The 26,501-nt window shown below is 38.4% G+C and overlaps 2 protein-coding genes and 1 long non-coding RNA gene across 3 annotated transcripts; 2 read left to right on the top strand and 1 right to left on the bottom strand.

Moving 5' to 3' along the window:
- Positions 1 to 121: 121 nt before the first annotated feature.
- Positions 122 to 9,538, top strand: lims1 (LIM and senescent cell antigen-like domains 1). Its single transcript, XM_082155613.1, has 10 exons — positions 122 to 271; positions 3,093 to 3,252; positions 3,699 to 3,765; positions 3,851 to 3,971; positions 4,555 to 4,704; positions 4,784 to 4,934; positions 6,280 to 6,372; positions 6,500 to 6,548; positions 6,712 to 6,787; positions 8,212 to 9,538. The coding sequence occupies exons 1-10, from the start codon at positions 243 to 245 to the stop codon at positions 8,324 to 8,326; spliced, it is 1,011 nt and encodes a 336-aa protein (XP_082011739.1). The 5' UTR covers positions 122 to 242; the 3' UTR covers positions 8,327 to 9,538.
- On the bottom strand, positions 404 to 3,086 carry LOC309487790. Its single transcript, XR_014201931.1, has 2 exons — positions 1,834 to 3,086; positions 404 to 1,739 (listed from the first exon to the last, which is right to left on the bottom strand). It is a non-coding gene; the product is annotated as an uncharacterized lncRNA (long non-coding RNA).
- Positions 9,539 to 24,848: 15,310 nt separating the features above from the next.
- Positions 24,849 to 26,030, top strand: LOC309487363 (uncharacterized protein; the record flags this gene model as incomplete). Its single annotated transcript, XM_082154988.1, has 2 exons — positions 24,849 to 24,890; positions 25,195 to 26,030. The coding sequence occupies exon 2, from the start codon at positions 25,353 to 25,355 to the stop codon at positions 26,028 to 26,030; it is 678 nt and encodes a 225-aa protein (XP_082011114.1). The 5' UTR covers positions 24,849 to 24,890; positions 25,195 to 25,352.
- Between the last annotated feature and the right edge of the window lie 471 nt (positions 26,031 to 26,501).

The following is a 26,501-nucleotide window of genomic DNA, read 5'->3' on the forward strand; positions in this document are numbered from 1 at the left end:
AACCCAATATTTCTAAGTTCTGCATAGCAGAGTAACTGATTCATGCAATCATCCAATCAGAAGTCTAGCCGAGCAGCACGTGATCTAACCCGGAAAAGCGAGCTGAGTGGATAGTCTGTTTTTCAGGAAAACATCTTTATCTTAGAGTGAAGGGAAAAAGTGGAAAAGCAACAGATCTGAGGGGCGTTTATGTTGTCGAATAAAATCTGAATCGTCTCTCAGGATAAGTCGTGCTGTAGGGGATGCTGGGGGTGGCAGAGATGACGGGCAGGTAACGTTACGATGTTTGAAATAGATTTTTTAAAAATATGTTATAGATAAATCTTCCTCTCTAGCCAGAGATGCAGCTGATATCTAACAGTTTTATTGTTTACTTTATTACTTTTCTTCTTTCTTTCCCCCCCCCCCACCCTATCTCTTTAATTACTGTTAAACTGTAACGTTTAGTGTTAAATCTTTGTTTTATATAGAGAGAATAACTAAAATGGTATGGGTTGCTAGATAAGGGCGGATGCTAAGCTAATTAGCCTCCCTAGTTGAGTTTTTCTGGGACACACACACACACACACACACACACACACACACACACACACACACACACACACACACACACACACTGAGCTGGAAAGACATTCAACACACTGAGCTGGAAAGACATTCAACACACCACAAATGTTTAGACAAGCCCTATCATACTGCAGTTAACGGTCTATATAATAGCATACGTTGATATAAGTTAACAAATAACATGAATTTTATTTATAATTTATTTATTAAAATTCATAGTATTTCTGGAGTGCTGCTATGTGCTCCTCATCCTTCAAATGCTTTCTCAGATGTTTTGTGATGTCTGTGCTTTTGACGTTTTGCTTTTCTGGAGACCAAATTCCCAAACATTCCTGATCTGTATGCTCCCACAGACTATCAGATCTTTTGGGAAAACATGGATGTAATCTGCTTCCTGAGATGATCCTGAGCTCCTTAAAAACTGACAATTATCATGTCTTAATAGTGTTAAGGGATGGAATTATTTACACATTCAATTTGAAGACATTTGTAATGTTGCAAAAGATCTATATATTTCGAATAAATGCTGTTCTTTTAACTTTCTATTCATCAAAGAATTCTGAAAAAATTTATCAGTTTCCTTAAAGATATTGAGCAACACAACTGTTTTCAACCTTGATAATAATTAGAAATGTTTCTTAATAAGCAGCAAATTCAGCATATTAGAATGATTAGAAGGATCGCGTGACAGGTCGAGTTATTCTTAAATTGTAATAATATTTCACAATCACAATATTACTGTATTTTTGATCAAATAACCACAGCCTTGATTGAGCATAAGAGACTTATTTCTAGGTCTAAGAACACTAGTGAAATACTTCATAGAGAAGTTGAATAAATTGGTAACACTTTACAGTAAGGTCTCATTTGCAAACATAAACTAACAATGAACAATATATTTTTGAGGCATGTATTATCTTTGTTCATTGTTTGTTAATGTTAGGTCACATGCAAGTACATTAACTAATGTTAAAAATACATATAAAAAAAAAAATGCATTAGTAAATGTTGAAATTACCATTGACTAAGATTAACAAATGCTGTTAAATAATGTTAAAAAATAAAACCTTAATGCAAAATGTTACCCAAAACATTTATTTTTGAAACTTTGTATGCCACATAGTATATTCTTCCTAAATGCATGTTGGATAAACTGGGAATGTGTCGTCATACTTCCAGAACACACACACACACACACACACACACACACACACACACACACACACACACACACACACACACACACACACACACACACACACACACACACACACACACACACACACACACACACACACACAGATGGCACAGCTCCAGCTTCCTCACACAGTAGTGTGAGACCTCCACTGTTGTTCTGTGAGCTCTTGCATATGATAAGACCTGACATAAAACAGTCTCCATCTCTTAAACACACAAATGATCTATTTTTACATCTACAGTGTGTTGGTACACAAGCAGGTCTTTTCTTTTCAAAGCACCATATTAGGAAATGTGTCCTTGGAATAGTCAGTCTGCTTTAACGCTGTGAAGGGAGTGTGGGGAAGCTGTAAAGACGATCCATCCTCTAATAGCCACATGACCTGTGATGTCAGAGGAGAGATGTCTGTGCAGGGAATCACTGAGTCATTTGGGATCTTGTCTGGCAGTGACCACAGGCCACGACAGGCTAATTCTGTTTGTGTGATGTAAACATTGGTTGAAGTCTTGCCCGGTCGCTCCTAAACGGTGTAACTTAATATCTCGCAAAGTGCCAGACAAGACTACATCATGGGACTTTTGTTTAGAGAAACATCATCTTGAATCACTCTCGAGAGCAGGAGAGCAAATGATGATATGATACTGATACAGATGTAACACAATTTAATAATATTAAAGACACATGCAAAATTGAGGAAATTAAATGCCAGCATTTATCAGCTAATTTACCTGGCCAATATATTAGTGAATGAATGAAGTTATATACAATTCCATTTAAACGTTTAGGGTCGGTAAGAAGCATTTTTTAAAATCAAAAACAGTAATATAGTGAAACATTTTTTACAATTTAAAATAACACTTTTATATTTGAATATATTTAAAAATGTAATTTATTCCTGTGATGCAAAGCTGAATTTTCAGCATCATTACTCCAGTCTTCACTCTTCAGTGTCACATGATCCTTCAGAAATCATTCTAATATGCTGATTTGCTGCTCAAGAAACATTTCTTATTATTATGTTGGAAAAAAAATTGTGCTGCTTGATATTTTTGTTGAAAATTATTATTTTTGTAATTACATTTTTTTCAGAATTCAGAATAGAAATCTTTTGTAACAACATTATAAACATCTATTCTGACACTTTGATCAATTCAATGCATTCTTGATGAATAAAAGTAGAAATTTCTTTAAACCCCCATGTTTGTGACGTCAAACATTTGTTAGTAGTGTGATTCTTGCATATACATTTGTTTGTTACCATAGATAAATCAAAGCTGTTCATAGACGCTGCTGATTGTTTCTCCTGACATTGATCTGTTTCTAACAGCAACATGGCCAATGCCCTGGCAAACGCCTCGTGCGAACGGTGTAAAAGCGGCTTTGCCCCGGCGGAGAAAATTGTCAACAGCAATGGCGAGCTGTATCACGAACAGTGCTTCGTCTGCGCCCAGTGCTTCCAGCAGTTTCCTGAAGGACTCTTTTACGAGGTACTTCCATTAAACCTGTCATGTAGCATTTAATCTTGAAGCCTACTGGTTATAGCGGTGATATCCTACATTTCTTTTGTTTTGTTTTTTATTAAATTAAAGAAAGTTCTGGAGGTCGAATTAAAATGTTAGATTTGTTGTATAATGGGTTTTTCTGGAACAAACAGATATAAGATCTAATATTAAATATTTGTTATAAATAATAATAATAAAAACAAATTATATATATATATATATGAAATAACTTTTTTCCCACCCTCTCTCTGATCCTTAAGTTTTAAATTTAGTAAATATTTTTTTTTGAACTGGGTGAAGTGTTGAGATCTTGAAGTTACAGTATGTTTTGTCTACTAGTTGAATTCAGAATTTGCAGTTGATTGACTTTGAGACATATTCCCACCAGAGCCGATGTGTTATGTTTAATTTTTTCTCTCTTTTGTCCATAGTTTGAGGGAAGGAAATACTGTGAGCATGATTTCCAGATGTTGTTTGCTCCCTGTTGTCACCAATGTGGTAAGAGACGCACATGCATAAACACTCGAACAGGTGATGTTATTGACTGTGCTAATTGTGAATTGTGTCCCTCATATTCCCACAGGAGAATTTATAATTGGGCGTGTGATTAAGGCCATGAATAACAGCTGGCACCCTGACTGTTTCTGCTGTGATATCTGCCAAGCCGTGCTCGCCGATGTTGGATTCGTCAAGAACGCCGGCCGGTGAGTTTATAGCCAATGAGGGATGACCGTGAGCATGTGATTGACAGGCTCCATACGTTCAGTTTGATGTGAAAACTGGTCTAGTATCAGCCCACTGATGAAATTATGATTTCATTAAAAGAGTAGTTCACTTCGAAATGAAAATTATGTCATTTACTCATTACTTTTGAAGAATGTCGGTAACCAGACAGTTGATGGACCCCATTGACTTCCATAGTAGGAAAAAAAAATACAGTGGAAGTCAATGGGGTCCATCAACTGTTACCGACATTCTTCAAAATATCTTTGGTGTTCAGCAGAAGAAAGAAATTCATACAGGTTTGAAACAAATTGAGGGTGAGTGAATGATGACAGGATTTATATTGAAGTGAACTAATCCTTTAATTAAATATTTTTATTCTCATGAGCAGTTTTGTTTCTTTAATACACAATTTTTGTAGTCCTACCAGCCTTAGTCATCCCTTTGAGATGTTCTTTAGCTCTGATTGTGTACGGGGCCAAATTGATGCATGTAAATACAAATAATCAGAAAGTTGCTGTCCGTGTGTTCTGATTGGCTGATGTGCATGTCTGTGTTTTCCAGCCATCTCTGTCGTCCGTGTCATAACCGCGAGAAAGCTCGGGGCCTCGGGAAGTACATCTGTCAGAAGTGTCACGCCATCATTGAGGAAAACCCCCTTATTTTCAAAAATGACCCCTACCATCCCGATCACTTCAACTGCAGCAACTGCGGGTCAGTACGGCACCAAGTGACTCCTCTGCTGTGTCCACTTACTGAAAGTGATGTGATTTGGAGGTTGTGTGTTTTACAGTAAGGAGCTGACTGCGGATGCTCGCGAGCTGAAAGGTGAACTCTACTGCCTCCCCTGCCATGATAAGATGGGTGTGCCGATCTGTGGAGCGTGCAGGCGTCCAATCGAGGGCCGTGTGGTCAATGCCATGGGCAAACAGTGGCACGTCGAGGTTCGTGTGCTTTCTTTTTTTATTTTAAGCAAATAAAATATTCAACACAGTGACAAATTTCTAGCACAATTCATGGATGTAGCTGAATATGTTTTTAATCAGGGATGCTAGTTAATAAACAAAATAAAACGGAAAACTGTTTCGGGTCAAAATGCCAGCCTTGACTAGGTATCAATGCAAACATCATAAGTAACGTCTTAGATGTATGTAAGCGGATCTGGGAATGGGATATCGGGTGTCCATGAGGCCTTTCTTTCCTGCCACATATGATATTTGTAATATAAATCAAACAATTATATAGTAGAAAAGGAGAAGCACACAGTCAAACTGCAAAATGCATCAGATCAATATTAATGTTTTTTATATAATATGTAGTAAAAAAATTAAAAGAGATATTTTATTAGTAATGAATGAATGAATGAGGCATTTATATAGTGCTTTCATATGTACTACTGTACACCCAAAGCGCTTTACAATCATGTCGGGGGTCATTTTACTAGTGATATTTCAGTTAGTATTTTATTAGTGGTATTTCAAGACTGTAATAAGCTTCAAGCTGCTTTTATTTAATTTGTTCTATTTCTTTGTTCTGTTTGTTTAATTTGTTCTATTGCTTGTAATTTGTTTATTACTGACTGTTTACTTGAATAATTGCTTGAAAAAATAGAGAAATAGGCTTCATGTTGTTTTAATATTTTTTAATTCATTTTTAATTGTTTATTTAAAGGAGTGTGTTCAGCATATTAAAAAACGATTAGCATATTATTTTTGACTCCTGAAATGTTGAAATTGTGACAACCCTATACTGAATTGAATAATATCTATTTAATTTTGACCAATTAAGACAATATTATACCAATCTTTTTTTCAATGTGCGTGTGCATGAGGTGTCCGCTGTGTGATTCGACACTGCCTCTGACACTGAATTGGTCACATTAGATCTCTTCTATCATACACTACTGTTCAATCATACAGTTAGGGGTCAGTGGGATTTTTAAAAAAGATATTAATACTTTTATTCAGGAAGGATGCGCTAAATTGATCAAAAGTGACATCTATAATGTTACAAATGTTTCAAAAAGGATTTCTGAAGGATCATGCGAAACTGTTGACTGGAGAAATGATGCTGAAAATTCAGCTTTAAAAAATGTATTACAAATAATATTTTACAGTATTACTGTTTTAGATTTTATATGCCTTATATTTATATGTATGTTTTATTAAATTAAATAAATTCAGCATTGGTGAGCTTAAGACTTGAGCAAAAGTCTTACCTCAAACTTTTGAATGGTAGTTTATATTTGAGCTTCACACTGACAGCTTGTATATTTGTGTGTGTTTGCAGCATTTTGTCTGTGCCAAATGCGAGAAGCCTTTCCTGGGACACCGTCATTACGAGAGAAAAGGTCTTGCTTACTGCGAGACTCACTACAACCAGGTGACGCAGGCCTGACTCCTCTTTCAAAGCCTCTTTTGTTCCCCCCCAAAAATCTATTATTTATAAACATTATGGATAATGAAACTTTTAGCTTTTAATGCGAGTGTGTGTTGTGTCTGTTGTGCAGCTCTTTGGTGATGTTTGTTACCATTGCAACCGTGTGATCGAAGGAGACGGTAATTGCTGTTTACTTGAACATGATATTGACATTTAGTTCTCAACCTTTAAAGCTTCAGTTTTTATATAATAGCAAAAACTAATAATGCTTTGTAGTGCAGTAGTTATGGCTACTGGAACTGCTGTTGTGAGTTGTTAAGATGCTTTTGTGTTTTCTCTCAGTGGTGTCGGCTCTGAACAAGGCTTGGTGTGTGAATTGCTTCTCGTGCTCGACCTGTAACACCAAGCTCACTCTCAAGTAAGTGATTTTACACACACAAACTCATCCGATATCACAATCTACCCCACTTTCCTTTTTCTGTTTGTGGCTTTTCGCTAGCTCTGTTTAAATTTGTTCAGAAGTGTCTTTAAATTGAGTCTCCCGGGTGCTGTGAAGTTAGGATCATAACTAACCTTTCTGTCCTGCTAACTCTTGTATTCTCTACTTCTGTCTCCTTCAATTCTCTCCTCCGCTCTCAAAATGCTCCCACATTCCATTTCTCTTCCTCTCTCCCACTTCAAACCCAATTTTCCATCCAATTTCCCCTCCTTTTCGCCTGTTTCTCCTCTTTCGTCCCTCACTGTGCCTGACGGTGGCCCTGCAGGGACAGATTTGTGGAGGTGGACCTGAAGCCAGTGTGTAAACAGTGTTACGAACGCCTGCCGGAAGAGCTGAAACGGCGCTTGGCGAAACGTGAACGCGACTCTCGCGAACGCCGAAAGAAAGCCATCGCCGTCTGTCTGTAACCCTTTTCTCTCTTTTTCCTTCTTCATGCTCATCTGCTTCACTCGTTCTTTATCATTGGTTAGTGTTTTCAACCTCACCGTTTATTTAGTGTCTTTTATGTATTCCTTTCAAAAATGTTTTCCTGTAGGGATGGACATGTCAGTTATCGGCTGATACTGTTTTTCTTAAGAGCTTCAGTCAGTATTGGATATTTAATTGTGCATGCATATTTTTAATTTTTTTACCTTAATTTAGATGGAAAATCTACCTATACTGTCAACTTTAATTTAAACTTTAAAAATATGAATCATTTAATAACACTGGAATGTAATCTTCAGCAAACTTCAAAATTTATATAACTTTTTAATTCTGTATGTTTCATTCTATAATGTGATGCCTAACATCAATTGTTGCAATGTTTTTATTGTTTTATTAATGTTTTATTTATTTATTTATTTATTACATTAAAAAAATTTTTTTATTGGTTATTAGCCATAACATCAGAATAATTATCAGTGTCAGCCAGAATTTGAATGCCGGTGCATCCCTGTTTTCCAGTGTTCATTTTTCAGTTCAGCATTATCATATTTTTGATATTCATCATCATATTGATGTTTTTTTCCCCCCATTTTTTTGGTCATTCATAGACCCATTGCCCTCAAAGTTTTTACATAAAATATGCACATATAATGCAAATGAATTTATGCAACTGCTGAAACACTATATCATGTATATAATACAGTGTTATTTATTATTGTACTATATAATAGTATTGTTTATATTCTATTATATGGTTTAATATTTTGAATTGTTATTTTGAATAGTTTTAATGAACAATAAAAAACACATAAAGAGCACTGTAATTAAATGAAATGGGTTGCATACTTGCATATTATATGTGTCTGGCCTAAACGTGTTAGAAAGCACGTTCCTAAAAGCAAGATTTGTGTTTTTAGGAACAAGTTTGTGGAGTTCGACATGAAGCCAGTGTGTAAGAAGTGTTACGAGAAGTTTCCTCTGGAGCTGAAGAAGAGACTCAAGAAGCTTGCAGAGACCTTGGGCCGCAAGTAGATCTCCTCGCCATCTTTGGTGCTTTAAGAATGAATGGAGACCAAACAAAATCTGGACCGCATTTCATTTCGGATTAGTTTTCACTTGTGTCTTACTTTATCGTTCTATGATGGAAAGTAGCCAGCAGATTTTCTTTGGTCTCGTTCCAACAGATTGTTCTTGTTTCTTAACACAATGCAACCAAAACCAAATACTTTTATATTGTTTATTGATATATATGTACTTGCATGTTTATGAAGATAATGCTAGTTGTAGTCACACTGTTCAGAGCATGTTTTTGACATTTGTTTCCTCGTATGCAATGCCACAGAACTTTTTCTCAAGGCTGAAACCCTTCCTGTGTCTGACCCTGGGTCCGACTTTGATCTATTGATCTAAGAGTTGTATTTGATATTTAATGTATGCTCAAGCCTCACATATTTCTGTCAGACAGGGGATCAAAAGTTAATGCATGATGTAATGAGTCTGGAGGAACACGACAACCTCTAAACCAAACTCTTCGCTCGACTGAACAAAGTGCTCAGGCTGTGTAATCTCCTTCTCAACTTAAATGATCGTGCTTTATTAAAGCCCTTGCTGTGTTCTCGAAATATGCAATAAAATACACCACTTGTATTTCTTCTAAGAGGTTTATGAACTGTTGACTGTCGTGCATCATAACATCCTTGTCTTTTTCATTTCGTTTTATACGTTTAGTTTTATGACACGCCTGCCTTATTTTTCTGGAGAAAAAATGCTTTTTATACTCTTCAAATATAATGAACTCACCCCTCGTGTTTTGTTATTTACATCGACAGCAATTGCTTTTGATTTATGTAACAATCGACTGAACTTAAACATGATTTGACTGTCCTTGTAACGGTTGATTTCATCTATTTTTAAGTATGAAAGACATTTTAAAAAACCTCACTACATTTCTACTCTATACATTATATTTTGTGTGTTTGTGCATTTAGCTACAGTATGTGCTGATTTTATTTGTTACTTTTTTTTAAATGCTCTTTAATTACAGTCATTTCATTTTACTTTACAGCAATATTTAGACCTATAGCAAAACTAGCTTATGAATTCATCACAGCCTGCATTCACAGAATGACGCATTTTGGCAAAATATGTATTAATACGCTTGTTGGCAGCTTTTAAATAAATTTCACTATGTTCTGTACGAAATCTACAAATATATTAATAAAGTATGCACTATTTCTGATGTCATATTGTTGTTTTTTTGTAATGTAGTTTTTAATCTGTTATACAAGTGTGCAAAACTAACAGATTTATGTATTTAATCAGCCTTCAGATGCATTTACATTCAACGATCCATCCACAGTTACGTCTGATGTAATTTAATTAAGTACTGTCTAGACTACAGAACTATTCCATTTGAAAACATTTTAGGATTTAACATCAAATTTTAACGTCAAATGTTAAAATGTATGTTTTAATGTAACCTCTCTTAGGTCAGTTCGAGAATAATTAATGCAATTTTATATTATTTATTTGAAAGAATTAAGAGCAGTTTCATGTCTATCCTTGTATTGTTCATCTGGTCGAGGTTGATATGAAATTAATGCGATACATTTTAGAAAGAGTAATTAGCACAGTAATCTAATTACACTGTTGAAGTAACTTACCTAACATGGATAGTGACTAATTTGCAACTTTAGATGAATTATTCTTTGAATGTGATGTAGGCCTATGTAATAAACAGTGTTCTTTAGGAAAATGTCAACAGGTGGCGCTGTTACACAGGACCTGAAACTTATAGATGAAAGTCTTCAAAAAAAAAGTTGCATATCGTTTGAAAAGAGACATTCAGTCCTCATGAAACATTTTAAATACTCTGCCTCTTCCTCTAGTTTCCCTTTAGAATTAAAGCTGAGGTGCAACATGGATCAATTGTTCGAAATATTTGGAGAAAAGAGAAGCAACACAGTAAGAGTGGATACTATTGGGTGGGTTGGATTGAATGAACAACTTCTCAATATCACTGAACAGACTCGCCGTTTTACCGTCTAAAACTGTGCTTCTAATCACAAATAAAACAATAGCTCTGATTCTATTACTGTAGCTCAATAGCAGAAGTGAGAACAGTAGAAAAATATTATCTGGTGTCGCCTCTCCTCTGTCATCATTTACAATGGCAGTAATTTACATTCAGCGGCGCTAATTTCTATGCTCTCGAGGGCTGCAGCAATTCGTCTTTTCCCTGCGAGCATCTCCTCCTCTGTGGAATCTTTTCAAATGAAAGGAGAGAAGGAAATGACAAAGAACAATAAGAGGCATTCAGAAAATTCTCAAAGAGAGCAATTGAAGAGGGTGGATTTGACTAGTTAGTTTCCTCAGAAATAATCTTCAACAATGCTTGACGTCACGGGCTCGGCTGTAACCTCCGTGAACATTGTCATCCGCACTATTCGGGTTGTGTGTGTGTGAGTGTATGTGGCCTGGTAAACTCTACATTATGAGGACATAAAATGTCCTCACAAAGATGGCAATACCCGAGATCCTTGTCCTTGTGGGGCCATTTTTTGCTTCCCATGAGGAAAGCAGCTATAATCATACAAGATGATGTTTTTTGAACATTTATAAATGTTAGAAAGTTTTCTGTGATGGATAGGGTTAGTATAGGTGGATATAATATACAGTTTGGACAGTATAAAAAAAATCATTATGTCTATGGAAAGTCCCCATGGAAACCTGTGTGTGTGTGTGTGTGTGTGTGTGTGTGTGTGTGTGTGTGTGTGTGTGTGTGTGTGTGTTATGTATGGCTCTTCTATAGGCTATATGCTCTGGCACAGGGATTTTTGAAGTGGTGTTCAGGGACCCCCAGGGGGCCGTGGAAATGTTTAGACAGTGCAAAAAGTAAAATAATAACAATAAAATAAATAAATAGATACATAAAACTTTATAATAAAAAGATTAAGTTAACAAGAGTTATATATTTATATCTTTTCTCATATAGGCTATATGTCTATATACATATATAATGACAAAAAATGTTGGGCCGAATTTATTGGATACAATACAGTGATGATTATGAACACAAACATTTTATTTTAAATAACGTACCAATAACCATGCTCATAATGGAAATCGTTTATTTCATATAGACTAAATTATTACATTTAATATTGGATTGTAAAAAGTGAATGTGGTGTTTGAAGATCATACACAAAAAGACCAAGAATGTAAATAGGGTCAATTTTGATTTCATATTGACAAAATAATTCCATTTGGTCCCTTCAACCCTGAATTACATCCTTATGTTATGGTAATGTTTCTCTTCGCAGAGCGGCCTTTTAATAAACATCTTTAATTTTTATATAGACGTGCTGGGTCTAATAGACTTTACTGTCCCTGTTCATTGATTATGTTGTGCCTGAATGAAAGCACCATAAAAATTCTTAAGTACATTTTTGAAATATAGGCTATGATACGGCTAGCTGGAGGCCAGAATTGTATAGTGTCTACTAATTAAGGATTTACATCAAAAAGGATATTTGTTCTGGAGCCTGCAGTGCATTTGGTTTGTTGATTACGGTGTATGAAAAGCATGCTGTGCTCAGAGGCTGATTCTAGTGTAAGAGAAGAAAATATAGAGCTTGTGTCCATAAAAGTAGCCGTCTTTAATTATTCATGCTGAGTGGGAATAGTCGTACTTGCTAGACTTTGTTATTCAACGGTAGGATGCATTGATTGACTGCCGTAGACGTTTGGTTCTCCTGCACGTGTTGGATCAATTTGTGTGTGTATGAGAAAGAAAGAAGGTTGAAAAGAGAGACAGACTGATGGAAACAGTGAGGTTCAGGACTGCGGGGAGTTATGGCAAAGGACTGAAAATCTATCATGGTGACAGTATGCATGGAAAACGTCAATATGTGTCACACACAGAAAACCTTCCGGGTGGATAAAGGAAAGCGACAAGCGCCGAGCCGGGGATCTGTGTGTGGAAACACAGGTGCAGTCGTGCTTATCGGGTTTCTGCATGTCCAAACATAGCCTCGTTCCCTTTTTTGATTAATATTATTGATCCGGCGAGGAAAATTATGGTAGCCCACTCATCCGATATAAACATGGCTCCTCCGCTGAGCCGATATCAAAGTTGCTTTTCTCTTCACTGAAGTTTAGAGAGGGAAACGTCTGAAGTGCAGCTAGGATGTGTGTGCTCGCATTAATGATGTCTCTTCTATATATGCTCCAGCTTATGTGACCGAGAAGTGTTCTCGACATCTTCTACTTGTCAAATCTTCAACTTTTTGTCTCCTTAATTAGCATATTGAGAGGAGTCCCATCATGGCAGGTGCTGAGCTGCTGGTTGCTGGTTTATGATTGTGAACTTACTTTCTCAAGTGGAGAATTTCGGATGCAACCAGACATCTTCGTCGCAAGCTATTAAGCTAAAGAGGAAGCAGGATTTCAGAGTTGTATAATTGACATAATTATCCATGAATAAGTCGATTCTTTGTGCCAACACTATTTCTAGACGTTGCTTCTTTTCTACGTCCCATCAGGCCAGATCTCTCTCTCTCTCTCTGTCTCTCTCTCTCTCCCTAAGATGAAGCCAACTGAATCTAAATGGGACGCATGTTTTATTCAGGAGAAAAGTGATATCGTGGCTTGTGCATCGGGGGGGAAAAGTGTGCTTGAGTGTTTTTGTTTGGGCTGGTGTTTGATTGGAAGTCACTAGTGAAGTGAAATTACTTTACCTATTGATTTTTCTGGCTCATTTTCTTACGGTTTAGGAACACGGCCGAAAGAAAATGCTTCTACGGGTATCTTAGTTAAGAATGCCATTAAATCTACAGCATGTAATGAACCTCTGAAATGTGGGGGGTGAATTAGATGTTGTGAGTTTGAGATGCCAGTGTTTAACTGCATCATTTATCAGTGTGATAGCAAGTTTGACTCAGTTTTGGGCATATTTTGAGGAAGCTCCTGTGGTAAAACATGTTTCCTATACCAAGAAGTCATCTGGGAGGTAAATGTCCTCTAGTTGTTTTGTAATTTAAAGCATTGCATTGAAATCTCATGGAAATCAGACCCAAGACCTTGGCATTAGCAACAAACAACCAATCACTAAAAAAAATGTATGTGCTATGTTTAGTTTTTAGCATGAGGGAAGTATCAATCAATCAATGAAGTAAAATAAGCAACATATACAGTACTCCTGTTACAGCTGGTCAAAAAAAAAAGACCAGACTACACACGACATGAGTTGTGGTCTCATTGACACAAATTCATTTAGATGAGTTGAGATTAGATTAGATTGAACTGTATTGATCCCAGATTGATTCCACTCTTTTATGTCACGGACTTCTGAAGCTTTGTTTGGTCACGTGCTTTCACAAACCGTATATCCTTTGCTCCGCGATAATTTGTTAGATGTGGTGGAGAAAACAATTCTGACCACCAGATGTCGCTAATGCGCATTGTGTTAAAAGCTTCGAGTAATGAACCATTTTTCGGCACAATTTGATGAAAGCCTCAAATGCTTCAGAAAGCCTCGGTTTCCCATCACTACCTGTTTTGGTAGATAGTGAACCCAGGTGCAGGAAATGTAATAAATCAAGTTTAATAATGAAATCAGGAATCATTATAGACAGTAAACAGAAAAGGTAATCCAAATGTCTTGATGAAGTTGATGATGATGATGATGAAGCTTGGCAGGCACAGCAGTAACTGCAATGGGGTAAATGGATGACAGCAGAGATGAAGGCAGAGTGACTGAAGGATGATGGCTTGGAGCACGGGAAATAAAGATGGGTAATTCTAACTGGAAACAGGAGAGAAAACAAGAGCATAACAGGAACAAACACCATGATAAACGAGAACGGTCCGACACAGACAAAACACGAAAGGGCTGCTTATAAAGGGAGAGGAAATAGCGAGCAGGTATCGCGTTAATCAGGTGGCGGTGGGAAATAAGAGTAGAAGAGCAATATCGCTGCACGATAAACGCCACACACACCCACAAAACATGAGAGGAAATACACAAACCAAGCCGAGGATAAATCCTCTCTTCACAACTCCTCTGCATTTCCTTATGTTTTGTCTTTGTTCTCACAAAACAACCACAGTGGATTTATGTGGCTACATTTTCAACAACCAGAAGCCTACACATGGTACGGTTTCAGACTGATTCAAACTGGTAACTCGACTTGTTTAAAAATTGTCTCTAAAAAGAACCGGAAAAATGTCCTAATCCTAATTCCTAAACCTGAAGTGAACTAATCCTTTAAAGGCATTTGTATCGGGAATCGGGCAACACTGTATTTTGATACACAATGAAGAACCGGTTAATTGGAGTAATTTGGATCTGACAGACAACCTATAACTTTACTCCATCTAGAATGGGATAACTTTCTTGCACCATTACCCTGTCAAAAACACCTAATAAGAAAAGTCTTCATTGCATCCAGGCCTTCTGAGGAACATAAAGGGACGACAGTGCACCAGATTCACAACCCTCCCCAAGGGGTCGCACTGGCAAAGTCCCATTTCTCTTGCTGTTCACTCTGTCTACAAATCCTGGTAAGCTAAAAGTAGATAATTCGTTTCAGACAGAGCACAGTATGAGAGCTCTCCTGGCTTTGTGAGCCATCACACTGAATCCCACGTCAAATAAAAGAGGCATGGGAAAGTAACTTTATGCAGGATTTTTTGACATTGCGATGGTGTTAACAGAGCTTAACCTTCTCTGGGTTTAATTTGCTCAGGTGCCGGTTTAAATGTCATCCCTGGTCTCCTGATTGAAGACTCCCTGCTTCGCTGTATTTAGATGAAGTTATTAAACATCTCTAATCTGCCATTTACGTAATGTCTTGGTATATTAGCAGGCGTTAGGGTATAGCTGTGAAGTGAAAAATGAAGATGAACATAGTCCTTCGGGTTTTTTAATCAAAGCTAGAGTCCATTCAAACACATCTACTAGACATAAGACCTAGTTTACAGAAAATATCTCAGTAAAAATGTAGCAAAAGCCCGTACATATGTACATGCACAAGAACTTCTCACACGGCTATTTAACTATACAGATTATATTCAGAAGCTATTGATTCAATTCAATTCCAATTCAGTAGGGTTCAGTTATAGCCTGTCAATTTTGCTTATGCATAAAATAAATGATCCACTAATGCTGTGAATTACGCATGGTTTCAGACTGATTAAAACTGGTAACTTGACCAGTTGACTTTTTTTTTAAAACTATTCACTAAAAAGAACAGGGTCATAAGAGGCATTTGTGTCGGGAATCAGGCAACACTGGTTTTGCTGTATATTTTTGATTCAGAAAGAAGAACCGGCTCATTAGAGTCATTCGGTAGCGAGTCGAACAACACTGGTCAGGTTGTATCTTTGCTTTTGAAAGTAGCCAATAAGGACAGCCCAATATAAAGACGTTTCTTGACATTATTTTGTGGTACATTGTCATTTTAGTGCATCACATTCATTACAGGGTGCAAACTCTTCAAGCCGTATCATTGAAGAGTCAAGTGCAACGGTGTACATTCAGTAGGTCATTTTACGAATACGAATTGGGCAACTCGTAAAATATGTTCGATTTAACAAAAATCGTACGAATTCGTAAGAGTGAGGTCATATGAATTTGTACGAATTACCTCGTAAAATACGTACGAATTGCCGTGAGATTGGGTTGATTTCTCACACAAAATGATCATATGGCTGCAAAAGATTTGGGAACGGAGTTCTAACTGATCCAGGAATTGGCCTAATAGATTTTTGTAAAAAGACTTTGTTGCAAAAACATTACAATGGTTGAGTAAATTACATGATTGTCATTTTCGGATGAGCTATCCCTTTAATGCGCCCGTGCAGTTTTAAGGATTCTGCCCTCTTCTGACATTTTCAAGCAATCTGATTACGGTTGACCTGTGCTCTGTTAACCTTTAGCATATTGCATTGTATGTTCTGTGTGTCTGAACTGAATCTGGCCTTCCTGATGAGATGGTGGTGGGAGAGAGAAACAACTGGGAAAGGCATGCCATTGATTTGCCATCCAACTCCGCTGCCGTAATCACCTGATTGTTCCAGACAAATATACAGGGGAATCGACGAGAATACCAAATTAGATCTCTCTCCCCTCTGGCCTACTCCCAATATAACACATTTTCCTCAACCAAAGGCTGTGTAACAAAGAGCTATGTTTAAACCAAACTTTTTGTTGTTGTAGTTTGACGAGTTTGGCAGCTTTGATCATTTTAAATATTTTTTTTCAAATTAATTTTAATCAGAGAGAATTTCCAAAATAATGTGCAAGAGTGTGAAGTTCTTAAAGAAGATGTGTTTATCTTAAAAAGAGAACTCCCATAATTCTCAGCTTGCAATGGTTGTTGGAGCCCGTTAACAAGATTAAAATTTCTTTCCCTCAGAAAGAAATCTAAAAACTTACCACATTATAGTGTCACTAGCTCTGAACAAAGACGTGTTTATTCCCATATTGCCTCTGGGCTGTCATGTAAGTTCCTGCTAATTAGCCGGATAGACGTGGTGCTTTGACTAAAGCAAAATGTCTCTTCAAAGTACTTTTGGCCAAAACTAACTAGGTCTTATTTCCTTTTTTGACCTTTAATCAAACCGTGTACTATTTTAACACACATTAGCACATTTCAAATAGCCGTGCTTCTTGTTATTGATCATTTGAATACCCTTGTTGGCTGATTTGCTTTGGTCACAGTTTTGGGGAAAGCTAATTATAGCTTGCAAACTACAAACTATACATAATTTAGAAAGTAGTTAAAGTAAAGCAGAGTAAAGACAGTTGCATTGCTTTAATCACTCTTTTCAGTATCAATGTAATGAGAAGATTCTTGAATTTATATGTGGTTCTTGGCATTTGAGTGTTTGCTTAATTGTGTACACTCAGCTATCTGTCCAGGGAATTTCCATTAATATGATAATGTTATTTAATTAGTAATTTTTCTTACCAAAGTTGCTTTGGATGGTGATTATAAAAACATAAATGTAAATTCAAATTATGTTTGCTCTTTCTAAAGGTTAAGACTGTTTTGCTATGATTCTTCTTATAATAGCTACCTGGTAGTTGTGTAATGGATATGGATCCGGAATGATCTTACAAATGTTTGAGGTTCATTCCCAAATTGGCATAACCTATGAACTGGAGAATAACTGAAGCCCTGGTCTTGCTCCATAGCCATTGCTCCAGCCTCCAGGTTACTTTGGAAAGACGTTATCTGAAATTAGCGTATGTTCATTTGTACGGAAAGCATTTGCAAGAGCAGTTGACTAATTCTCTACAGAATGTGTTGTTGTGGAAGAGACTGAGGGTTATTTCTAAGTGTTGATTGAAGGTTTAATGGTGTCATGATGAGAGGTTACAGGCTGATTATGTGGTGTGCAATTTCAAGTTTGTCTTCATGCTACACACGTACACACTCACACAAAGCACATCAAAGAAAAAAAATATATATTTAAACTGAACTGGCAGTAAATTTATATGACTATGATCTGTTATATAGTACATTTAATTTTCATATGTAAATGTAAATGATGCCTGGGTGCTACATGTTCCCTGTTTCTTGTGTCTTGTTTTTGCTATTAGGACTTTATTTTGAAGTGTATTTTCTGTTCCCATTGTTGCCAGTGTTCACGTCCTGAGTTTAGTTCCTGTTTTACTTTGTTTCTATAGTTTCCCTTGTTTGTTCCCATAGTGATTGATTGCCCTCACCTTGTTCCTTGTTAGCTTCCCTGTGTATATACCCCAGTGTTTCCTTTGTTCATTGTCTGGTGTTGTCCTTTGTGGATGTTATGTGTGTATTTGTGATGTTTTCAGTTCTGTTTTTCCCCAGTTCCTGGATTTTCTTTTGTTGTGTTTGGTTACAATTTTTTATTATAATTTTTTTGCACCTGGATCCTACTCTCTGCCTTTTCGGAGGGTATGTTTACATGATAATGATGTACTAAAAACGGAGACGTTTTTCCTTTGCTATTTTTGCGAACAGAAGACAATTTTGTCAAAGCGATCCTCGTTCAAACGGATCCGTGAAATCTATTAAAAACGCTGTATTCTGCTGCCAGGCCAGTAGCTGGCGATGTCACTTTATAAAGAAACACTACGAGCCTATAGTCTGAACATGTAATACACATGCGCATGACGTCACCGTTTTCACAAATCCTTGTTTTTTTTTAAGTTTACACTGAGACAATAACAGTATCGTTTTCAGGCCCCCAAAACGCCGTTGTCGTGTAAATGAATACTTACTAATACAAACAAATCCAAATTTTTTTCTTACTAATAATAATAAAAGTATAATATAATACAATTTTATAGATTTAAAGTCCCTAACTAAAATTTCACTAATTTCACTTGGTGGCCATCTTTGAAACGCCTCTCGGGCACCTATTTCAGTCATGCAAGTGCAGCTCCCATCTTTGAATGGGGAAACATCAATTATATAAAGCTGTTCATCAAGCTTACGATTCAATTTCATATTTGAAATCACCAATGAAAACATCAATCTCATAAATGTGGTTTCTTATGGTAAAATATCATAAAAAAAAATGTCAGGCTGGACCAGCCAATGCATGTGCAGTCAGAACACTGACTGTTTCTAGTACGCAAAGCTTCTAAAGGCAGCTGCAGTGATGCAATGACTGTACCAATTGGTGATTGGCTCTTTTATTTATGACTTATTCCATCATATTGCTCGGTATACCTTCTCCCATTCATAATAATATGAGTGCACCATCTTTGTACTGTATATCTCAATTCTTTGACTAAAACTGGTGGTGATGGTGAAGTGATAGTGTTAACCAGTAAGAAGTCTGACATATACATAAAACGGCCTGCCAAAACTAGATGTTCCTGATCATTTAAAAAAATCAGTGCTGCAGTTTCAGGTTCAAAGTACACTTTAATGGAGTTTCCATTTCCTGTAATTCTTTAATTGTGTATTGATTTTATTTCCCCAGAGGCATAACTAAGCTTTTGAAATGGCCTAAATTCCCAGAAACCCATTATGTCAAATACAAGCCTTAGAGACACCCAATCAGCAGTTTACAGAGATGTTGGGATCCCATCAAAGCTTAAGTGGCTGATTTTGAGCAATTCCAACAAGTATCAACTTTGAGTAGAAATTATTACTTTTTATGCCATTGAGTTTTTAATGCGTTGCCCATTTAGCTTGTGTAGACGCTTTAGAGAAGGCTTTGATTTTCTGAACACATTGGATACCTGTGTATGATTTTAGAGGAGTAAGAACATTTGATTATGCTTCAATTGATGTTGATGTTGTGTTGCAGGTCGTCACAGGGCATTGCTTTTAGAATTGATTGTGTAAGGTGTTTGAGGAATCATTCCAACGCTATCTCAAACAGTGCAGGTCGAGTCGTGCACTAAAGTTTAATAAAACCCCCCCACATGCATTCACACAGCCTTCATCCTCTGATTTCCTGAAGGAACTGTCTGCTCTTGTCACATAGATAAAAGCATCTGCTAAATGAATAAATGTAAATGTATAAATGTATCTAATATGAGTCTGTGTGCTGTATTTCTCAGACATTTCTCTCAGCACCCCAACCATTATATTTTCATGACTCTTTGATCAATGGAACAGAATGATCAAAATCTCGGCTGCACTCTTATTTTTGTGGCATAGCAAGTAGAAATTAATATATGCAGAAGGTTGTGTTCCACTGCATCAAAAACTTCCCTTTGTGTGTCAATCCTCTCTGAATAATAATTTTTAAAAAGTGCCCTTGAATTATCATATTAAAATACTTCAATATTGAATGTTCACTAGGCCAAATATGTAAATACTTAACTTTACATGATTTAAAGTTAAGGTCGGTAAAACTTTTTTTAAAAGAAATTAATAATTTTATTTGGCAAGGATGCAGTCAATTGATCAAAAGTGACATTAAAGGATAACTTTAACGTTTGACCGTATTTTCGTTTTCGGTCAAATTGCCTTTTGAATGGGAGTGCTTGGGCACTTCTATGATAGCATCAAAAATCGCTATTTTTAAAACACTAAGAAGACACATCATGAAACTTTGTCACCAGGGGCTCTTCACATGAACTCGAACATTGAGAACATTGTTTGTGTACAAAGAGTTTACTAAAAAGAGAGATTTTGAACAACTCACTGTCGCTGTGTTTCCGCCGGCATTTTGACAGTCAAAAATAGTCGATCTCCGAATGCAACGTAACAGAGAGGAGAGTAAAGATGCAGTAGGGGTTCAGCGAAAAAATCGGCAGCTGGCAGCAGGAAGTAGCTGCCGTTGACAGCCGGAAGCCCTGCCATATTAGGATGGACCTGCCATTTCGTGGCAGCCAATCAGTATCGTCCAACGTAGTAGCAACCAATCACATGTAACTGGAAGTCAAGCGACAGCGGCCAATGGTCAATGGTGGCGCCGGCGATAACCATAAAACATGGTAAATCATGTTAAACCATACTAGAACATTTTCAAACTTCTTCAAACTTTCTGGCTAGGCTTTTTCAAGCCAACTTAAAGTTTGTCTACGAACTTTACCATCTAGTTCAGGATTGTGGTCTATCATTCTGATTTCAAAACAACAAATATACAAAGCCTGTTTCAACAGTTACAGCTGCTTCATTAAACAAAGACAAGAATGTCTTAAAGTAGCTACAAATGTAAAACTGAACTTATATGATAGCAAAATATTATTTTAAATAAAGGTAATCGATGAGATAAAGTTTCTTTTAAACAGGACTTTCATTATTTAAGTTTAAATGTTGTATATAATATGTATAAAGAATAAATATTTAATAAATATACAATATGATTACATAGGCATTTATTTATGTATGTATATATTTAATTATTTAACAAACATGTACACTCATTCATAAATTATATTTATACACGTAAAAATTCATAATTTATATATTATATTTATAATAGGCTATACATTATATTTCGCTGCGTGTCATCCGCACCAATTACAAAAACAAACAAAAAAACAACTATAACAAATGATTTAGCCTTTGTTGCTCCAAAGAAAAAGAATGCCTTTTTGAATTCGGTTGATCGCGAATGAAAGCGCTCTGTATCTGCTGCTCACTCGCATTCGTTTCTAGCTGGCATGAACGCGTTTCGTTAAAATTGCAGTTCATGTTTAAATAAGGCCATATTGTTGACAATCATACACACTGCTCAAACATTCTAAAACTGCGAAACCAGTTGAAACGACTGGATTGAACACTCCAATTGATTTATTTTTATTTTTATGAAAAACCTTTAAATAGGCTACATTAGCTACAATATTTATAATTTAATTAAGATAGGGCATTTGGACAGAGATTTATCCTGAAAGGAATTTTGCCTTTGCCTGTTCTCATTATTTAAGTTTAATAAATGGGTATGTATATTTAATAAATATACAATATGATTATAGGCATTTCTTTGTATAGATTTCATTATTTAACAAACATGTACTACACTCATTCATAAATTATATTTATACACGTACAAATTCATTATTTCAAGTGTAGCTTAATGTTTTGTTTTGTTTTTGTATTAGGCTATATCTATGATCTTCGTTACTTGATTTATATTTGATAAACCTTTTTTTCATCAAATAATATAAAATAATTACTAATAGAAGTATTTTATTTAAATAAGTACTAACATTTTATATTGATATAATAATTTATTTGCCTGGCTAAAAGCGGCATCCACCTCCGACTTCCGGTTATTAGTGGCAGCAGTGTTAATTTTGACAGCATATTTTGATTTAGTTTTAGTCATAGTCTTTTGACTAAAATGACATTTAGTTTTAGTCATATTTTAGTCATCTGAATTGTTTTAGTTTTAGTCTAGTTTTAGTCGACGAAATACAATAAGATTTTAGTCGACTAAATCTACAGTAGATTTAGTCGACTAAAATATAATGGGTTTCAATTTCTCTAAAATTTCCAAACCCATATACTCCCGGAGAAAACATATATTAACCTGCTAATATGATTTTAAAGTTTGAACGTGCAATACAGATACAGATTTAACTACTGTAACTTAAAAAATATCTTAAAATTAAATAAAACCACTTTTCCTAAAGTAGAAGACAGTCTTTTTTTCAATGAATGATATATGCATTCTTTATAACTTGCATACATCATTCTCTATTCTTTCAAGCAGACATATTTGTATGAATTAAATATAATTTCCTTAATTATCCTTATTAAAGCTATTAACGAGCAGTGAATGCTTTTCTCTTTTTCTTTTGTTGCTTGATCAATATTAAGGACACAGACCGCATTAGGTTTATTACCCACTGTCACTTTAAGACATCGGATCATGTCCAATGACATGCGGATCCAATGCACTGATGCACATAGATACACTCACAACTGTTTAAGACATAACCGACATAATTTACGTGAATACTCTCCAAAACGGACATTTAGACATAATATTTGTGTGTATTTGTCCATTCAGACACGAAATAGAGCTCAATTCAGTACTCGCGCGCTGTATAGGTGTCTATGTGAATGGCTGCACGCTTCGGGTCGGGTGTGTGCGCACAGAAAACCGTACCGAATAGAGCTCTTTTTTTTGCGTTGTCACTCTTATTCAGATCTTCATGTCTGCTCTACTCATTCTCCCAGACGTTTACATGTTTTAACGTTTTATGAAGACATGCAGCGCATGCCAACTCGTGTGCCGCTGGCGGGTAGATCACGTTACAGTACAAATGTGCATCTACCACAAACGCAGGACATCAGTTCAGACTGGATCGCTTCCCAAATCGTCACTATCTAACATTTTCGTCTAGTTTTTATTCGTTGACGAAAATGTCAATAGATTTTCGTCATAGTTTTTGTCATTCAAAACTAGTTTTTATTTAGTTATTGTCTCGTTTTCGTCTGTGAAAAAATGTCGTTGACGAAAATAATGACGAAAATTATTCGTCAACGAAATTAACACTGAGTGGCAGGTGACGTCAGCTGCCAGTGGCAGCTACTTCCTGCTGCCAGCTGCCGATTTTTCGCTGAACCCCCTCTCTAAAGATGGAAAGCTCATAATTTGTTGTTTTGTCGTTAGAGAAAATCAATATTGACCTTGTATTTGAAAAAGGATGCTCATATAAGAAGCAATACTAAAATTCAGAGTCAGCTCATTCACATTCGGAGATCGACTATTTTTGACTGTCAAAATGCCGGCGGACACAGCGACAGTGAGTCGTTCAAAATCTTTCTTTTTAGTAAACTCTGTGTACACAGACAGTGTTCTCAATGCTCAAGTTCATGTGTAGAGCCTCTGGTGATACTTCGAGCGAAGTTTCATGTTGTGTCGAAACTTCTTAGTGTTTTAAAAATAGCGATTTTTGCTGCTATCATAGAAGTGCCCCAAGCACTCCCATTCAAAAGGCAATTTGACCGAAAACTAACATACGGTCAAACACCATTCTAATTATGCTTTTAACCGAAAGTTTGCCTCGGGTAGATTAACAAAAAGACCCTAGGTTGCATTTTGGCGAGAGCTACCCTTTGAAGACATTTAAGCAGCACAACTGTTTTCAACATTGATGATAATAAGAAATGTTTCTTGAGCGGCAAATCAGCATATTACAATGATTTCTGAAGGATCATGTGACACTGAAGACTGGAGTAAAGATGCTGAAAATTCAGCTTTGCATAACAGGAATAAATTAAATTTTAAAATGTATTAAAATAGAGTACAGTTCCCTTTCGTTCGGGAACTCCTACGTCTCGTCGGAGGAGTTTCCAACGAATTGGGATCACGCTAGGGAGACCAATTGCCTTCGAGTGAGATAAAACGAGCCAATAAACATTGGCATGCAAGATTTGCATCCCGCGGCCCGCCTACCAGCGCGGGTATAAAGCGGAAGCAAGCGCATACACAAACGCTTTCTGCTTCGGAGCCGACCAGTTGTGTCCTCTGAGTGTATGAGCGTTTTTGGATTGTGTTTCCGTGAAGCTCAACGAGTCTGCTGTTTCGGGACCTCTTTTGTGTTGGTGTTACGGCGCGGCAGTGATCTTCGCGATCTCCCGGATTCCATCTGTCACTTCAAGCGATCTGCTTTTTCAAAAGAGCTGTTGTCACAGCTGGTATTCGGTTGAGTGCACACAGTGGGCTTGCAGTTTCCCCGCTGTGTTGCCGCGTTTATCCCTGCGTGCTTCAGCACACTAAAAAGAGCTTTCTCTGAAAGAGCAACACGAGTGAAGATCGCGTCCTTTTAAGGATGACGTTTCACCCGTGTGTTTCTGGGTGCGGTCAATATCTGCCTCCGGTTGATGGTCACGATCGCTGCCTCACGTGTTTGGGCCTCGCGCACGCTGAGGCAGCGTTCGTGAATGAGTCATGTTCTCATTGCGGGAACATGACCATCGCGACACTGAGATCGAGACTGAGATCCCTCAAACGAGGGGGAGTCCCTTTGGCGATTCCCCGATCTAGTGCTTCTTCTGGTTCAGTTCAGAAAAAGCCTACTTCGGCTAATCCCATTGGTGATCTGAGGATTACTGTGAGGAATAACCCGCCGGGTGAAAGACCCCCACGGGCCCCTCAATCCTCCGTGTCGCAGCCATCGGAGTCTTCGGTGGGGACGGCCGGGCCATCTCGTGTGGCTCCGGTTGTTTCCTTCGGAGCTCCACCGGACGATCAGATGTCGATCGCTGCATCGGAGGGAGAGCGGTCATCTTCTGGGGAGGACGACCCGGCTGCGTTGCCCCCTTCGGGTGTGGTAGCGTTGCCCGAGTCGGACCCGGAAATGGCCGCTATGCTTGCCCGGGCGGCCGCGAGTGTCGGGCTCGTGTGGAATCCTCCACCGTGTCCCGAACCCTCGCGGCTCGACGATTGGTATCTCGGGGCGGGCCGTGCTGGTTCTCAGCGCGCCGCTCCAGTTCCTTTCTTTCCGGAAGTGCATGATGAGGTGACGAGGTCGTGGAAGGCCCCTCTGGCGGCCCGACACAGATCGACTCCCTCCTCCTCCCTCACCACTCTCGATGGCGGGGCAGTGAAGGGATACGAGGGCATCCCCCCAGTGGAACGATCTGTGGCGATGCATCTGTGTCCCAAGACCGCGTCCACCTGGCGGGGTAACCCCTCGCTCCCCTCCCGCGCCTGTAGGTTCTCTTCCGGTCTGACCGGAAAGGCCTATAGTGCGTGTGGGGAAGCTGCTTCTGCCCTGCATGCCATGGCGCTTCTCCAGGTTCACCAGGCGAAGGCGCTATGCGACATGCAGGAGGGTGGTACTGATCCAGGGGTGCTCCAAGAGCTGCGTACGGCGACGGACCTTGCCCTACGGGCGACGAAAGTCACCGCACGTTCCCTGGGTCGGGCGATGTCCACTCTTGTGGTCCAGGAGCGACACCTGTGGCTCACCCTGGCTGATATGAAGGAGTCGGACAAGAGTAAGCTCCTGAACTCCCCCATATCCCAGGGTGGGCTCTTCGGCGACGCGGTGGAGGATTACGCCCAACAGTTCTCCGCCGCCCAGAAGCAGTCGGAGGTGATCAAACACATCATGCCACGGAGACAGGGTGCTGCTGCCCAGTCCTCACCGGCTGCGCCTCCGGCTGCTCGTCGCCGAGGGCGCCCTCCTGCCGCCGCCTCCGCCCCTGCTCAGCCTAGGCAGCAGCCTCCACCTAGGCAGCAGGGTGCCGGCCGCAAGAGACCCGCCCAGCCTGCTCCCAGCGCCTCTAAACCTCCAGGCAAGAGGAGAGGGAAGAGACCCTGAGACAGGCGACCCAGGGGATATGCCTGCTGCTCTACGGGAGTGTGCTTCTGCACCACTCCTTCCCCCGGAGGAGGGCCGGGTGGAGAATCTTTTGTTTCCTTTTATTTCTGTTCCGCCGCTGGCCAGCAGACCAGCGGTACCCAAAGTTTCAATAAAAGAGCAGTTTCCATTTCCCTTGGGTCAAACACGGTCGAGACTGGTAGTCCAGGACGATGCTCATTTGCCTCGCCACTCCCAGTCTCCTCCTGCCAAGAGGGCCAGAATGACAGTGTGCGCCGCCACGTTGCCTCGCCGCTCTCATTCCCCTCGTTTCAGTGCTCAGGTGACAGTGATGCCGCCCCGGCCTCATCACTCTCATCTTTCGCTGGTCAGGGAGGTGTGGAAACCTGGACTCGATCCCCTCGGGTGTCGTTCCTCGTTTCCCCTCCCTCCTTCGCCTCGGGGCAACGAACAGTCGAACGCCTCCGTGCC

The sequence above is a fragment of the Leuciscus leuciscus genome, assembly GCF_965113295.1.
Source record: "Leuciscus leuciscus genome assembly, chromosome: 23".
In the NCBI taxonomy this organism is placed as follows: Eukaryota; Metazoa; Chordata; class Actinopteri; order Cypriniformes; family Leuciscidae; genus Leuciscus; species Leuciscus leuciscus.